Source organism: Trifolium pratense, linkage group LG4 (genome assembly GCF_020283565.1).
Source record: "Trifolium pratense cultivar HEN17-A07 linkage group LG4, ARS_RC_1.1, whole genome shotgun sequence".
NCBI classification, from domain to species: Eukaryota; Viridiplantae; Streptophyta; class Magnoliopsida; order Fabales; family Fabaceae; genus Trifolium; species Trifolium pratense.
Window position 1 is genome coordinate 48,751,566 of NC_060062.1, and position 18,339 is coordinate 48,769,904.

Sequence of the window (18,339 nt, forward strand, 5' to 3'; positions counted from 1 at the left end):
CATTGATTTAAATTCGACAATTATTTTGGTGATTGTATGCACGCAATTACTTTGGAGAGTCCATCTCCAAAGTTTTTTCTCTATATATAATAAAGGATGGAGAGAATATTTATCTGAAAGGATAGAAAGGATTAACGAATAAAATCAAAGAACAAAAATGGATATGTATGTAACAAAATCTACAGATGACTCAAAAATTTTAAATACAATAATAATTAATTAATCATCTAAATTATCTAATAAATGATGCCTGAATTTCTTCCAATGTTCTGTCCTTAGTCTCAGGAACCCAAAGTATAACAAAAGCAACGTTAATGGCAGAAAAAATTGCATAAATTGTGAATGTTCCTGCATTGCTCCAACTTAGAAGAAAGTGTGCAGTCAAAGTGACAACTGAGGCAGTGAACCAATTGAGAAATGTTGCTGCACTTCCAGCTAAGCCCTTAATATTTGGTGGAAGTATCTGAAAACCACACCATTAATTAATTAATTCATTAATTATATATCATAGTTCCATATCTTGTAATAATATCTAATGGATGAATGAAGCCTTAATATTTTTAATTTCATTTTTTATTTTTTTAGGTTTGTAATGGTGCATTTATTTGTTCAGAGTTCAATCCTTTAAAAATCAATAAACTAAGCTAAAACTTGCCAAAAAAAAAAAAAAATCCAATGAGAGATAAAAATGATAAAAGAGACACAGATATAAAGTGGCAGCAGAGAATGCACGAAAAGAGATTGCAACAAATGATTCAGATTCATTCATATCTAATATCTATTTACTAATTAGTAAAAGAATAGATTATGGTTTCATTATTTTTTTTAACCTCTTAGAGGAAGAAAACTCCAATAATCCGGAGTTCAGCTGCGAGGTAAGTAAAATCTAATCTGACCAATAAATTATTCCACTAAATAATCAAATTTAGGTTCTCCTGAACGGTTCGTCTATTAGTAAACCTTATTAATCACTTGAGTTCAATGCGTTGATTTGGTTTCATCAACATTTTCTTGAGTGCTACATCATAACATTTGTATGTGCTTTTTATTATGCAAATTTGTATGTGATTCTTATCACATGATAATTTACCGTGAGAAACTTTTACTTAGATACAAACCTAAGAAAAAATTATTTAATTTGGCACACACTCATAAATATAAAAAGGCTTAACTATACATTTGGTCCCTTACGTTTTAAAAGTATCAATTTGGTCCCTTACGTTTATTTTAGGTTTCAAATTAAACCTAAAATAAACGTAAGGGACCAAATTAATATTTTTTAAACGTAAGGGACCAAATTGAAATCTAAAATAAACGTAAGGGACCAAATGTGTAGTTAAACCATATAAAAAAGTTAAAATAACATTAATATTATCACATCATTTAGTTATTTTTTCTTTAAAAAAATTTACTCATGTGTTTATGCCTAAATAATTTCTTTGATCTTTAGGAAAATTGAAGATAGGAGGACCATATTTAAATTTACAAGTGAAAATAGGTCTTTATGCATACCTCAGACATTATAAGCCAAGGAAGTGGTCCAACACCAAGACAAAAACCAATTACCAAAGCCTAAAAAATTAGTTTGTTAATTTAACAACATAATAAAAAATTAATTTTGTCACACAAAAGAAATATATAGCAATTCAATAAATTTCATACCAGAAGTCCCACAAGAGAGATCACCGCCATCATTTGATGAAGGTCAGAGTCCTTTCTTACAACTCCCTGAGTTCAATTAAATAGCATCATTTATTTTTGGATTTAATTTATATACACTGACGCACCATCGATCAATACAACTATGTTTTTCGCCACATCACCCTACTTCACCCCACTTTCTTGATATAACATGGTAAAATGATGGTTGTTTATTGGACGATTGTGTAAAACTATTTTGTACAGTCGGTGCATATCAATTAAACTCTTTATTTTTTAGTATTAAAAAATTGCATTGAATTTTAAGAGATATGATCGATTACCAACCTGTAGATAGAATGCTGTAGCAATAAGGAGCAGGCTAATTGTCATCACAGAGGAAGATACCTACAAGAATTAAATTAAACAAAAATGTTAAATGATTATATAAATTTTTAGCCTTTATGAAACACCGACATTGAACACAACACTAATACATTGATGTCGGTAAATATTATAAAAAATAATATAATGTAATATAATCATATGTATGAATGTTATATCGGTACCGGATATTGACATGTGTCTGATATTAAATATACATTTTTTTTTAGAAGTGTCGGTGCTATATATATAAGATATAAATATGTCTTAATGAAAATTTAAGAGAAACTAATTTGACTTAATACTCACTATGAGAAGCACTCTTCGGCCAGTTCTGTCTACCAACCAAGTAGTGACCCCAGTCACTACAACCTGCATAATTTAAAAAGGTTGTGAATGATTTTTATTTTATTTTTTTATATTTTGATAATCATATATGAAGGTAATATCTATTGTTTATCACCATTGTAGCTCCTAGTCCAAATGTTGCAGCATTGCTGGATTTAATTCCTATTAATTAAACCATGAAAAATTCAAGACATTAATTAAGGTTTAACTCAAATTGAGTTGCTAATAAGAGGCTTTGTCTAACATGCACAAGTTATTCATGTGGTTTATGGTGCACAAGTCTCGAATAATATTGAAAATTATTTGATATGTTATTAAGACTCATCAAAATTAACGGTATATATTTTGATGAGTCTCAATAACATATCAAATGATTTTCAATTTCTCTAAAAAAATGTATGGATGATCTATATGGTATAAACTTTCAATCCAACGATGGATTTTGTAAAATTCGTATTTGTTATAATATTATTCGAGACTTGTGCACCATACACCACATGAATAACCTGCGCATGTTAGACTTGGTCGCTAATAAGAACATAACATGGCAACAAAATAAAGTTGTCTAGTGGTCCAGTGGTGATTTGTGCTATATTTGATAGGGAGAACCACGATTCGATTTCCAGCAACTACTGTTGAGAGGGGGGCATGGACCACATGATATTAGAACTGACCCCAAATTAGATTAGACGGTCCAGTGGGCTGGATACAGACAGTAAAAAAAAAGTTAAGACAGTTAACTAGTAGAGAAAAATTTAATTAATTACCTGCATTTGAAAAGATTTTACTTGAATAGAAAAATACTCCATTGATACCACAAGATTGTTGCAGCACAAGCAATCCCATAGCTACCTGCAGCATGGTGCTTGCACTCAGTTATGATTGATTGACGGTGTAAAAAATATACGTATTAAAAATATACATGAATTAATTGCCCAAAGGGGGGAAAAGTGGGGAAAAAATTGACAAACTGAACAAAAAAATAGAATTCATACCATTAAAGGAAACCAATATCTTCTCCTCTTGAGATCTTCTAAGCGTACAGAATCTGTTTGTGCGGTTGATGCCAATGATCCCTTACATGATCAACATGAACGTTTCTCATTATAAAAAGTTGCAATCAAGTAAAATTAGCCCAATTTTGTCACTATGTGTAGTAAAGATATGAGATTAATTAGTATTGTAAATACATCTCGGTTGATAGTTGCACGGACGTCGATATTCAGTGGTTCAGGTTTAAATCCAAAATTTCATACTTCTCCACATTTAAAATATAAGTCTAATTAAGTCACTAGATTTTTGACTTAGTAATTATTCAGTTTTTCCGTTTTTTCTTCTATTCTAATTGCTAATTTATTCTTCTACTTTGCTAATTTATGATTGTATTTAGAAATTGCTAATTATCTCTTAATTTTTTTTCGGTTCAATTTCAACATTGTTTTTAATGAGGATTATTATTTTTGTTTTTTTATACATTTATTAGAGTCCACTTTTAACATTTAAGTCGGACCTCTAAATAGTCGGGACCCGCCCTGCCTAATGGTGAGAGATTTGATAATATGTATAAGATCTTAGATTCGTTCAATATCATTAAAAACATTGTAAACATTATAGGCTAATAGACATGAAAAAAAAAATTAAGTACCTTTATTTCTTGTGATTCTATGTTAATATCAACATTGGGTCCTCTTAAAGATTGTAGTGAAGATTCAAACCTTTCCATAAATCCCATTTCGGCCTAAACATTTAAAATAAAAAATAAAAGAAAGAAAAATGTGTGACAAAAATAGGTAATAATGTAGGTACCAAAATTAAATCAATATTGTATAATATGATGCATACCAACCATCTAGGTGATTCTGGAATGAAGTGTAGCCCAGGTATTAGTATTGCACAAGGCAAAATTCCTGAAAAAGAAAACAGAGAAATGCTTCATAATATATTGATAAATCCTTTTTTGTTTCTTTCTTTATTAGCTTAAAATAGCTTAAAAAGAGTGCTGAAAATTGCATAGTTTTCAGTTTCTGTAAAGAAAAATGGTAATGGTAATGTACACAGAAATTGATATTTTGGTTTACAATGAATTTATTAATGTGTATGATTTTTACGGTTAAAAAAGCTAGTAACTCGTATCATGAGAGAAGAGAACATACATTCAATAATTCGTGATAAACTTGATAATATGACAACTTAATACAATTTTAATATCGCCATCACTTCTAACATCCATTTGAAATTTCCACATTCATAGCTATAAAAAAAACAACTGAAGTTCTAACTTTGTATAAAAAAAATTAAAATTATTCTTTTTATTTAAAAACACAAAATATTTGTGAAAAAGTAAAGTTTTTGAAGAAGAAAAAAATTGTTGGAAATTTTTTAAAATATTGAGGTCTTACGAGACAAATTTAGCTTTAGATTTTGGATTTTGGGGGCTTTTGATCTTTGGACTTATTTGAGCGTAGGTTTTATAAGAAAAATTCTCTTCCCCCTCTTCACGTTTCTTATCTCCTTTCTAAAATTCTATTTTTGCTTTTGTGTAAAATTTTTAGCATGCATTTTTGAAACATTTTTGCTGTTAAAAATAATATTTGAACTAGGAAAACTTTAGAAAATATGTTCTGAAATTTTTTCACATGGATAAAAATGAAATTTTAGTGAGAGAAAAGAAACGTGGGAAGGAGGGAGAAAATTTATCGCTTTATAGCCTCATAAGGTTTTTGTGGGCTTGCATAATATTATGTTATATAAATTTGAATTTTATTTTTAAAAGTTAGCTTGTTCAATAAAGATGTCCAATTGAGCTAAAAAAAAATCTGAACTTTTGATCTTCTATTTTAAAAGCCAACTTTTTGATCCCATATTTTGAAAAACATGAATTTTTGATCCCCTATTTTAAAAGCCAACTTTTTTATCCCCCTGTTTTGAAAAATCTGAACTTTTGATCCCTATCTTTTAGATTTTTCTGAATTTTAGTCCCCAAACTCAATTCGATCAAATTTTTGCAGATGTGTCAAACTCATTAATGACGTGGCAATTTCCATGTTGACAAAACATTTCAATGTCATTAATCTTTTTTAAAAATCAAATATTTTAAAAGTATTAAAACAATTGGTTCAAAAAAAAAGTATTAAAACAATAAAATAAACTTCTTCACATTATATAACAATGACTAAAATAAACCTCTTTACATTATTATATAACTAAAAATCAGTAAATTATTCAAAGAAGTCAGAAAAGCAAACACTAGTTCCCAAATCATGGAACCCTAGGAAATCAAAAACACAAATCATAATGCTCGTGTTAACATCCTTTCGTCTTTGTTCATTCCCTCTCAATCGTTCATCGACTTTGTTCTCCACCGTTAATTTTTTTTTGTAATTTACTGATTTTTATGTATATATTTTTTGGTAAGGATTTTTAATTATATATATGTATAGAGGTTAATTTTATTATTTGTTTAAATATTATTAATTAATTAATTGATTTATTGTTTAATACTGTTAAAATATTTGATGTAAAAAAAATTAAAGACATGGAAAGGTTTTGTCAACATGGAAAGGTTTTGTCAACATGGACACTGTCACGTCATTAAGGAGCTTGACACATCAACAAAAATTTGATCAAATTGAGTTTGGGGACTAAAATTCAAAAAAATCTAAAAAAGGGATCAAAAGTTCAGGTTTTTCAAAATAGAGGGATCAAAAAATTGGCTTTTAAAATAGGGGATCAAAAGTTCAGGTTTTTCAAAATAGAGGGATCAAAAAGTTGGTTTTTAAAATAGGAGGATCAAAAGTTCAGGTTTTTCAAAATAGGGGGATCAAAAGTGCATTAAAGCAAAAAAATAAAGATGTTCAATTACTATCCAATGAGCTTAGCTTAGTTGACAGAGACAATGCATTATATATGCAAATGGCCGGAGTTTGAATCGCGATCATCCAACTTATCCATCTTAAGAGTGAAATTTCTAGCCACTAGACTACTTAAAAAAAAAAAAACCTAAAACATTTACCTAACATTGCTAGAGTTCTCCATTCAAAAAGCATGCCTAACAAATAAGCCAACATGATCCCAGTCATAACTGATAGCTACAACAAAAAAGCATTATAATTTATAAATACTCGTATCAATTATTATAATAAGAAAAGAATAAAAAATAATTAACGCATATAATCCTCTTAAACCGATGTTGAAAAAAAAAAAAAAAACCTGGTTCACAGATCCCAGACTACCCCTCATAGTTCTTGGTGATATCTCTGCTATATAAATAGGTACCTAAACAAAACAATGAAAATCATAATCGTCGTATTATTAAATATTTAATTTAAAAATCATATTATAATTTGTGATTGATTGACGGTGTAAAATTACAAATCATATGAAAATTAAACTCATCAACTAATAGTGCATAATACTTCCAACAAAAAAAATCAAAATAATATTGTAAAATGACATATCAGATTATTGATATTTGATACCTAATTAAGGCTATATATGTATTATAATGAAGAAATGAAAAGCTGTAGAGAAAGTGAAGATTACCACATAAGAGATTATCCCCACTCCAAAACCTTCCAACAATCTTCCTATATATAAAAGCGATGAGTCCTAAAAATGAGTAAACAAAACATGAGTGAGAAATTTGCTTATTGAAAGTATTAATTAATGTAACAAAATTCACATGTTACCAGTACATACTTTGGCCAATGAAATGGCAAGCCATCCAAATATATTTGGGATTGCTGCCACTATTAGTGACTGCAATTTAACATTCAACAAAAGATACATTACAAAATTTAAAAAAAAATGTCAATATAAATAAAGCCTAAAGTTTTAGGAGGAAGGAAAATATAATTCTATTTGTTGGAAATAAATAAAATCTCAGAATAAATAAGTATGGATGTAATTTTGATAATCATCGATTTTAAATTTTTTTAAAATAGTCCTCCAATTTTTAAAATTTATAAGAAAGTTTTCCTATCACTGAATTTTTTACTTATTTTTGTTGAAATGTTGTTGTCATGTTGAACAATTACCACCCAAGTCACTAGGTGATGTGAAATGCATTTGTTTTGTAAAATATGCTTCTTTTTAAGGGATTATTTTTGTTTTAAACAATACTTCAATGACATAGAAAATAAAATAATAAAATTTAATTCCCATATGTATTGTCACACTACTTTGTGACTAGCCAACTAATTATCGGTTCTGAACTGGACCAAGACCAAGACCACAATGTTGGCAGTCAAATAGCGTTCTAGACCGAACACAGCTCACTCTCGTTAAAATGCTAAGGTGCATCACCCTCTATGTTACATAGTCCATAGCGGACAAATGACTTATGTTAGTTTCATATGGTGCACTATCTAAAGCGGATAATGACTCTTGCATAGAAAGATATACTCTTTCATTCCTCATATTGTGGGACCTCAAGACAGTTATTCCCACTAGTTCCTATATATACATTATTGCATCATCCTTAAGGTACACACATTTTACTCATTTCATACAAACTCATCTTGTGTTGTTACTGACTTGAGCGTTGAAGTGCTAACATTTTTGCAGGTACCCTTTCTCCACCGTGCCTGAGCATCATAATCACCATCAGCTACACTGTGATCTCACCGAAGGAACCATATCGCTCTGCCCGTTAAGAGCATTACCCAACTTGAAAATTGAAGGGCTATATTTTCAAATTTAGAAATAAATCACTACAATCGTGGATTAGTGTAAATAGAGACTAATAGTGCATTTAATCCGCTTTAGATATATATATGAAGTTATATATAACTGGCTAGCATTTTTTTTCAAATGAGTAATTTTTTTCCTCAATTGTAAGTTCTAAACAAATTAACAAAATAGGGAAGATATTAGACAGATTATCATGGTATAATACCCCTTTACGCCCAAAGTATCCTGCTATTTGACCACTGGACATTGCTCCAACCATTGCACCAATGTTGGCCAAAGAACCAAACAACGAAAACTGTTGGAATAAAATATTCAAAGCGTTACTAATAATATGATAGAAGACAAACTTAGAAGAAGAAAAATAAATGAGACAAAACTTAAGTGTATTTCTTAAAATATTTTTGTTGTTTTTCACTTAAAATATATTTTTGTGCTTATATCAAACTTAAAAAAAATAGTTATTCATAATACCTGCGAAATTGTGAGATTAAGATCTCGTGTCATATCTGTTTCTGTTGGCGAAGAATAGCCACACTATATCAATAAACATTATAATTAAAAACATGTGGATGATAATATATTATATAGAACAAAATTACAAGTTAAAGAAAATGAGAATGAAGTGAAATCATAGATGCGGAATAATGTATTAGTATGAGTTTCTGATGGTAATTGTCGTTTTTTCTTCGAAATAAAAAGAGAGAGAAGTGTTAATAATTAAGCACCGTGAAACCGAATTGGAGAGGACCCAAAGCTACAATGATAACACATAGCACAATATAAAAAGAGCCATTTCCAGCATTATTATTGTTGTTGACTAATGGTTTTCTAAGGTTCCTAATATCTTCATAGTCTTCCCCTAAAGGCATTGTTCTCTACGTAAAGATCAAATTGTTGTTGAATGAATTTGAAGCTCGAGTTAATTAAGGTATTGTGTTAGTAGAAAATACTAGTAATTGAAAATTAAGTTGATTAAATTGTTGCTAGATTGTGAAAATGTAACAAACAGGATCTGAGATGATTAGTGGTGGAAATTTATGAGGTCCTTGTGACTTGTCCTCGTCACTTGGACATGCGACAAATGTGGAGAGACAAAAACATAGTATCTCATGTGACCGTGTCCAATGCCACTCCTTAAGATTCATGTTAATTAATGTCTCATTCTTATAAGAGAAAAAAAAGTCTCATTCTTATAATTGATGGGATCAAGATCCTGTCGTGTGGTTGGGATTTTTTTAATATGACATGGCAATGTTATCTTTATTTTTATTTTTATAATGGTCCTGTTAATTAATTTAGCATTTCATTTTTTTACTAATTAATTTAGTATTTCTTAATCATAGTTCAATTGGTAGAAATATCAAAATTGATAGATCGGACAGTTCAAATTCCATTCTTCTATTTTGTGTGTGTGAGTTTTTAATAACTTAATATTTTATCTACCTAAAAAAAATGTGTTTTTGGTAATCGATCTAGAAATTATTATTAATTTATGAGAAGGAAATAAAACGGGAAGGATATTATGTGAATTCATTGAATCTACTTGGGTTGCATCTGAATTGAATATATTTTTGAGTTATAAAAACAAGTTTAAAATTTGACATAGTGGTAAAAATACAAGTTTTAAATTTGAGAGATCCAGTATTTTTGAAGGGAGATAAATTTGTAAGTTATTTTTGAGTGCTAAGATCTTTTCTGCTTTAGACTAAGGTGGGGAGATAAATTTAGTTAGATCTTCGGTCTCATTTTTTAACAAATCAAACAAATCCGATTAAACCTTATATGTCAATCAAATTTCTACTTTTATATCAATGTATGCTCTCTTTCCAAATTTTAGTTGTTAATATTTCTTAGAATCCGTTTGGATCGACTTATTTCATTGTTATAAGTTTTTCAAGATAGTTTATAAGAAAAACATCTTATAAAGATACTATTTTTGTGAATGAAAACGAATGAATTAACATAATTTTTTATTTATTTATATAAGCTATTTTCATAAGTTCAAAAATAAGCCAAATCCAAACGGACCCTTGTTTTCTTATTTATATCATGCAACTTCAGATAATCTTAAACTTGTGTTATCTTTAATTTTTCAATTTATGTTAAAAAAATTCATACAATTATGTTACAAGTACTTGCAAACTACCCTGACCGATGAATTTTGCACCCGTCTCACAACACATTTTTAGTGCAAAGATGATGAAAAATATTTTTATTCATATATTATTATCTTCCATGATGCATACATGGATCAAATAATCATCCTAACTCAAAACAGTTTGTTTTTCATCATTGTATTTCTTAATCTGATATCCAGATTACAGACATAAAATACAACAAGATGACTCCATATACAAAGATTGGTAACCTATTCACTCTATTTCCTTCTTCCCAATAGGCAAGGCAGAATGTAACTTGTAATAATACAAATAAACTACGTGATTTGCTACAAAAACTTGATGAATACACGCGTCTATAAAAATACATGATATCATACACACATCATTTACCAGTATGCTCTCCCAAAACATACTCTATCTTAAAGAAAACTGAATTTCTTCCAATGTTCTTCCCTTGGTCTCAGGCACCCATAGTGCTGTAAATGCAACAGTAAAAGCAGATACTATTGTGTAGATTGTGAATGTCCCTGTAAACAGCCAAAAAAAAGGCCACATTATATTGACAAGTATACCAGAGATGCATGGATCATGAATATACCCCGTAGACATAAAGATGGAAAGGAAAAAAACAAACACAAACCTCCACTGCTCCAAGTCAAAAGCAAGTTTGCAGTCATTGTGATGATCCACGCTACTAGCCAATTAGCCATGGTTGCTATACTGCCGGCAAGGCCCTTTATATTCACGGGAAGTATCTGTAAAGGATGATTAACAAGTGAGCAATTAAGTACTCTTTATTATATTCAATAAACACAAATTAATCCAAGTTCTGCAAACTGTTTCAATGCCCAAAGCAGCATGATGCACTCAACCAAAAAAAAACAGAGGAAAATTGCAAGCTTTGACTAAAAAGTAAACAGTGCTAAGTGCAACAATTAGTTGATCCTTCAGATTATTAGCTTTTGAATAGTAAAGTATTTCATACCTCCGACATTATAAGCCAAGGGATTGGTCCAAGTCCTAGAGAGAACCCAATTACCATAACCTTAAAAAAAGTGATAAACTGATGAGTACTAAGAATCTAAAAACTTTTGCACAAAAATCCAACTGAGCTCGAGAAAAATACCACAAGGCCAACAACAGATATTATTCCCAAAATGCTGAAATATTCTGAATCCTTTGATACAACTTCCTGGTATCAATGTAATAAAGGTGTCAAAACTTAAGGATAGCCAACCTCTGGAAATTAAATTAAGCTATTACAACTACTTGTACCAACCTCCAGATAGAATGCTACAGAAACGACGAGAAGACTAGCTGTCATTAAAGATGATGATATCTGCAAAGTTATCATGGATCTCAAGTATTAAATTCCATTTGCATCTTGTAGTATAATTAAGTAATGAAAGCTATTTCATACTCACTATTAGGAGCACCCTGCGCCCACTTTTGTCCACCAACCAAGTAGCTACTCCAGTAGCTAGGACCTGGAAAAGAATACTGATTATGAGAATTGAATTCACTAATAGTATCTTTATAAATTCACATGAAACTCAATTTGTAGTCCAGGCTCTATTTTGCAACCTGAATAGCTCCAAGGCCAACAGTAGCAGCACTGCTGGATGAAATTCCTGTTACAATACAGAAGTCAAATACAGAAACAGATGCAAGTTAGATCTAGGAATTACTATAGCTGTCATCTAAAACCTCGTTTTAGTGTTGTACAAAAAAAAAAAAACCTCAGTTTAGTTTCTATTACTAATAAGTGCCAAAACCCAAACCACTCAAAGAAAGATATAGTAAGAACAGAATGGAATTAGTCCTTTACATTCCTTTTGGTAAAAGCCTACAACACATCATTAGGATAAAAATACAGCTAGTCATTGAAATTATACAGCCTTAGGTTCGGAAGGATGCAAAGTAGAGAATAGAGATTAGAGACCAAGGGAACATTTGACGCACACAGAGGCAAAACACAACATTTTATCCTGTACACAGTTTGGTGATCAATAAACAACACAAATAAAATGGATATTTTGTCTTGTCGAGTAGTTCTTGGGACAAAAAGTTATCTCGTGGTTTGTGGCTTAATAAAATTTAGAGTTCTGTCTTGTACCTCACCTCTAGATTTTTCTTTTTGGCATGACTATTTTAGAAAGAAATCAAACATGGAACAATTTTTTTTATCCTGAGTTATTCACTATTTAGCAAGACAAATGGACCTAAATACTTAACTTGAAATTTGCTTGAATTGAGATGTGTTGGTGTGTTGCAAAAGACAAAACAGTAATTCCTGTTTATACTTGAACTATATTATTAATCCTAATTAAATAATGAAATATGGAAACCAACCCTCTCTAAGAGATCACCTAAGATGCTACAATATCTAGAATTAAGGCATATTTTAAAATGTCCAAGAAGCATTAAGGCAAGTTTAGGAGTAATATTCTAAATGTACCAAATCCGTATCCCAAACTAATTGGTCAATAACCTCATTTCAAAAAATGAAAAAAAGTTGGGAGATGCTCCTTGGATACATATCTGGGCATATAAGTATCAAATATGGATACAACACATATACAGTAATACTTAATCAACTTTGGAGTATATGGGCTCCATAAGTTACAAATGAGTCCTTTATAAAAGTAACAGCAAAAGGCTTTAATAAACATGGCTGGAATGGCAGCTCAGGGAAGCTTGAGATGTTAAAGAGATGACATTGCAGCAAACTCAACTTAGCAAATGGCACCCCATAAATTTTCACAATTAGTGTTTTAAGTAAATATCAATTTTTCTTTTTAATTTAATTTGGAGTAAAATAAATATTCTGAAAACTTACAACAATTTGCATAATTGAACTTTGAGAACATGTATTAGCAGTGTTATGGAATTAGGTTTTGGCCTTCCCTATGCACAATCGACTCTTGAATCTAACCTCATTTATTTTTGCAGACCATTTCTTCAATAAAAAGGTTTTCCAAGTTTTCATAATTTAATAAACTTTGGATGTGAGTTGTGACTTGTGTTGTGACTACCAAAATAATTATAAAATCAAAATTATTTCTTTTTGCCATTTGTTTCCCTATATGGTTTTGGTTGCAACAAAAGGGAGGCTCATCTAAACCACATCGAATTCATTACTAGTATAATCATTGGTAAGAAAGAAGTCACAAGAATGATTGTTAATGAAAAGATAACATGAAAACACTAGATGGTTTAGGGATTGAGACAAGGACAGTATCTAAGTTAGAGGCTGGAAAGAGGACATGGCAATGGGATTAAATGATCTAAATAGTTTGACATAGGTTATGTCCTTAGTTCGATTGTCAAAGGTATGGAGACTAATTATCTAACCTTTACAGTGGAAGTTTGAATTATGGGACAAGCTTAAGAAAACTCAATAGCAGAATAGTGATGGGACAAGTCATGAGGCTGGTACATCTCAAATACCATGTTGCAACAACAATATGTGGAGATTTATGCCTATTAGACATACATTTTGTAATGTATCTCTAATATCTCAAACCATGTTGTATTATACTAGACACGACTATTATAAGTATTTGAAGGTTTTAAACTACTGTCGGCTATTATAAGTATTTGAAGGTTTTAAACTACTGTCACCTACATTTCCCAGTCCTCTCATCCTTCCCTTCTCACCAATATGAAAAATACTAGTATTTTAAATTTTATTAATTTTAATGGTTACCTGCATTTGCAAAGATGCTAGTTGAATAGAATAAAACTCCATTGATACCACTCAATTGTTGAAGTACAAGTAATCCAATTCCCATCTGCAGGTACTCAGTTAGTCAAAATCTATGTTTGACTTTTCAGGTAAACTACACCAGGACAAGCTTGGGAAGAGGGATTGCATAAAATCAGAACTAAGAAGGGAAAGTATCATACCGATAAAGGGAACCAATATCTTTTCCTCTTGAGATCCGCAAAACTGATTGTAGTTCTTTTTCCATTTGATGCCACAGCTCTCTAGAAAAAGCAAAGTGGTTAGAAGTGCATTTTTTTACATACATATTCTAACATTATACTTTTTTTTAAGAAGCTTATATTCTACCTAGTTAGCAAAAATTAGACATATAACAATAGGAAATTATGCCATGTACCTTAATTTCATGTACTTCAACAGATATATCTGTGTCAAATCCCCTCAACACTTGCAATGAAGTCTCGAAATCATCCATCAGCCCCATCTTGGCCTACGATTCCCAACCAGCCCAAAAAAAATAGAAAAGAAGAGAGAAAATTAGAAAGAGTAAAGTGTCATACCATCCCTCTTCTGGTAGGAACATGTGTATTAACAAAGAAGAAAGGTACAAAAGTGCAATCAGTAGAATGCATAACATTCGATGCATACCAACCATCTAGGAGATTCTGGTATGAAAAATAATCCAGGTATTAATACTGTACAAGGCAAAACTCCTGCAATAAAACAAAAAACATAAATATATTGTACATATTAAACCACTATACAACTTTGAATTTACTTTATGAACAAGGTGTAAAATACACAAATTATCCCCAAGCAAATTTACTTGTCCCCTAATGACTGACCCTGTTTTATTTTATAAACCCAGATCCTCCCCCGAACACACACATACTCCAAGCATTTTTATTGTATATGCTCATATGAAAACTTAATGAAACTTGTTACCACAAGGTTACCAAGAGTTCAATTTGTCCATCCACAAAAACTGAGTCAAGTAAATCATTAGCACTTTACCTAGGATTGCAAGCACTCTCCAGTTCGCAAAAAGGCCCAAAAGATAAGCCAGCATTATTCCAATTGTAACAGAAAGCTGAGCCAGAAAAGTTGCATAAATATTAGATCCCAAATTCAAAACCTCCACACTGGCACACCCTTTAATTAATATAGAAAAATTGAAAGAAAAGATTTGAGACTCAAATCCAACCTGGTTCACCGATCCAAGGCTTCCTCTCATGTTCTCAGGTGATATTTCAGCTATATAAACAGGCACCTAAACACGAAAAAGAAAGAAAAAAACAGTACATAACCAGCTTTAGCAATCAGCAACCTTCAAAAAGGCTCAACAAATAAAAAGATCCATAAAGGTGATCAAATTTACCACATAAGAGATAATCCCAACACCAAAACCTTCTAACAACCTCCCCATGAACAAAAACGAGGAGTCCTATAAAACCAACAAAACATCATATCAGACAAAATCCTTGATCACACAAATATAATTAACCACCATAGCTCATCAAAATTCAAAACCAAACCACTCATGCAACTTGCAAACAGTAGTACTACTTACTTTGGCAAAAGAAATGGCGAGCCACCCTATTATATTGGGAATCGAAGCAATCATCAACGACTGCAACATTCAAACAACACCCCAAAAGCAAATAAAACACTCATCACAATTATCCTGTTATCATAATGAGTTCATAATAATCAAACAATGCCAATGAATAGGTGAAAAATACCCCTTTGCGCCCGACGTATTCTGCTATCTGACCACTGGCTATAGCTCCCACCATAGCACCCACATTGGATAAAGATCCAAACAAAGAAAACTATCACAATATCAACAACAAATATAAATAAATTACTGAGAAGAACACAAACTATATAGAATTAAGTTATAAACCATATAAATCAAAACATAGCATAAAAAAACAAAAACCTCAGAAACCGTGAGGTTTAGATCCTTGATTATAGCTTGTTGCGTCGGAGAAGAATATCCACACTAAAAAAAAATTAAAAATCAGCAATTGGTTATTTTCACAATGAATCAAACAAAATTGGGAATGAATTGAATTGAAGCAGACCGTGAAACCGAATTGAATAGGACCCAAAGCAGCGATAAGAACACAAAAGAGAACAGAAACAGAACCATCGCGCATAATCTGAGTGGTGGATCCCATAACACTAGATTGTCTTGAATTCATTTTATACCAACTTCCGGTATGAAGAAACGGTTTCTGAAGATCCCTTCCATCACCACCACCACCGCCACCACCACCACCAGCCTCTTCTCTGAAACTCATCTTCCCCGTTCAAAGATTTCTACGTTGCGTTGCGTTGCGTTGCGTTGCGTTGCGTTACGCGGTGAAACGGTTTTGTTATTATTTTGACTCAAAGGTGTTTGTGAAAATGTCCCATAGAGGGTTTTGAAAACGTGAAAATGCTGAGCTGTGTTAAAATGTCGTTTAATAATAATAACATGAGAAAAATAATAATAATAATAATAATAATTGTTGTTGAAGGGTTGGTGTATAGATTTGTTGGTTGAGTTCGTGGTTCTTATCATATCTATCTTTGTGGTGTTGTGGCAGTGTATTATTATTTTTCTATATTATTATTGTGTTTATGTTTATCTTATTATTATTATTATTAGTGTTATTTTATTTTGGAATTTTGTGAATGATGTGAATTGTGGTGTTAGCATAATGCACGGAATTGTGTGCTTAATTTGGTCATGTTAGCGAGGGAAGCATGGATACAGTTTTCTTTCTCATTTACTGCAAAAATGTGGGCTGTTTCTAGATGTCTCACGACGGTAAGGTATGACTGGCAGATTCAGTAATACTCTTTTCACCGTTGCCAAAGAGATAAATGAATATTGATACCATAGTTGTATTTTTTGTGACGAATCTATCTTAGGTGGAATCTTTTATTTTTTACTCAAAGAGAACATCGTTCAATATAAATTCAAAATCGTTAAAAATAAAAAGAATAAGTTTGCGAACAAATTCACAGTATCCATTTAATAGCTTAAAAAGGTCAATTGCATAAACCTACAAATTTAAATATGACTATATTGAAGTGTCTGAAATATTCATGTCTTCAGATATGTAGCGTTGATGACACCAAAGTCGACATTGATTGAATCTGCACTAGATCGAATTAATCCTTCAACCTGAAACAAAATAAACATCGCACAAAGATGGGACAACAAAATACATCGCACAAAGACATGACAACAAAAATACACCGTACGAATACGCGAAATCAAAGCAAACAAATATGTGAAAATCACACTTATTTATTATAACGAGAAAGAAAAACGATTTCGATGGGTGATTTCAGGTCAAAATTGACCTTAAATCGCTCATCTTTGATAAACTAAGAAGAAGAAGAAGAAGAAGAAGAAGAAGAAGAAAAGTGGTAACTTACGGCTATGGCTAAAAGTATACATCCTCCGTGATAATATATAAGTAAAAGTCACATTTTTAGGTTCATTACATATTTAATGTATTTAGTCTATATTATAAGACAGATACATTAAATATACAATGAACATTAAAAGTTAATTTTTGCTTATATATTGTCACGGAGGTATGTTGTAGATATAGTAACCGATGTAAATTTAAAAAACTAAAGGGACAAATCTATATTTTTGTAAAAAGGGTTACTTGTGTTTTAAATACATATGTTTATATTTTAAATATTAAAAAAAAAGTTTAAACTTAAGGTTGGTGTGAAGTCAAACAAACAACTTAAGGTTGATGAGAAGTCGGCAAAGGGTGATGGAGAACCAAAGGTTGTGGAATATGAAGGGGAGAAGTTATGATTTGTAGTCATGGTTGCAAAATCTGACAATGTACAGTAATAATAAAAAAGTTTTGGTTGTTATACAACTATAAAATGTAATTGTCGGTAGCGATGGTTAGTCGAGTAATCAATAGGATGACAAAAATAATTCTTATGCCGAAACTTTAACAAGGATCCACGCGCCACTAAGCCATTTGCAATTGAGAATTACTTTTGTCACCCTACTAGTTACTGGCACGCCCTACGCATTTTCCATTTTACCCTTCCGCTACTTAAGTAGCGAACGTTATAAAAATGAAAAATTTTGAGGAAAAACACTCTACCAAGATTTTTACCATTTCTCTACTTAAGTAGCGGATTAGTTCTCTACTTAAGTAGAAGACGTTATAAAAATGTGAAATTTGAGAAGAAAAAAACTTCCCCTAACATGAAAATTTCTCATTTTTATACATCCGCTACTTAAGTAGCAGATTTTTGAGAAAAAATACACCCTCCTACCGTGAAATTTTCAAGATTTTAAACGTAAAATCCGCTACTTAAATAGCGGACGAAAGTATTTTTGTAATTTTGTAGGGCGCGCCCTAGAATTAATACAGTGGCAAAAGTAAAGGTCTATGC

The 18,339-nt window shown here is 31.1% G+C and overlaps 2 protein-coding genes across 3 annotated transcripts; both read right to left on the bottom strand.

Moving 5' to 3' along the window:
• Positions 1-32: 32 nt before the first annotated feature.
• On the bottom strand, positions 33-9,070 carry LOC123923469 (sugar transporter ERD6-like 6). Its single transcript, XM_045976157.1, has 17 exons — positions 8,787-9,070; positions 8,533-8,595; positions 8,267-8,356; positions 7,069-7,128; positions 6,913-6,978; positions 6,580-6,645; positions 6,383-6,458; positions 4,213-4,277; positions 4,016-4,108; positions 3,366-3,446; positions 3,138-3,222; positions 2,486-2,532; positions 2,332-2,394; positions 1,987-2,046; positions 1,663-1,728; positions 1,513-1,572; positions 33-463 (listed from the first exon to the last, which is right to left on the bottom strand). Exons 1-17 carry the CDS (start codon positions 8,928-8,930, stop codon positions 233-235), a joined length of 1,416 nt encoding a protein of 471 aa, XP_045832113.1. The 5' UTR covers positions 8,931-9,070; the 3' UTR covers positions 33-232.
• Positions 9,071-10,258: 1,188 nt separating this feature from the next.
• Positions 10,259-16,542, bottom strand: LOC123920938 (sugar transporter ERD6-like 6). 2 transcript variants are annotated; one of them, XM_045973288.1, is made up of 18 exons: positions 15,996-16,542; positions 15,851-15,913; positions 15,651-15,740; positions 15,479-15,538; positions 15,287-15,352; positions 15,113-15,178; positions 14,923-14,998; positions 14,557-14,621; positions 14,306-14,398; positions 14,091-14,171; positions 13,891-13,975; positions 11,766-11,812; positions 11,606-11,668; positions 11,461-11,520; positions 11,308-11,373; positions 11,167-11,226; positions 10,822-10,936; positions 10,259-10,708 (listed from the first exon to the last, which is right to left on the bottom strand). In XM_045973288.1, the coding sequence occupies exons 1-18, from the start codon at positions 16,212-16,214 to the stop codon at positions 10,596-10,598; spliced, it is 1,488 nt and encodes a 495-aa protein (XP_045829244.1). In that variant the 5' UTR covers positions 16,215-16,542; the 3' UTR covers positions 10,259-10,595. The 2 variants fall into 2 exon arrangements, with proteins under 2 accessions (XP_045829244.1, XP_045829243.1); XM_045973287.1 differs by having other exon boundaries at positions 14,923-15,178; positions 15,996-16,440.
• Positions 16,543-18,339: the final 1,797 nt, after the last annotated feature.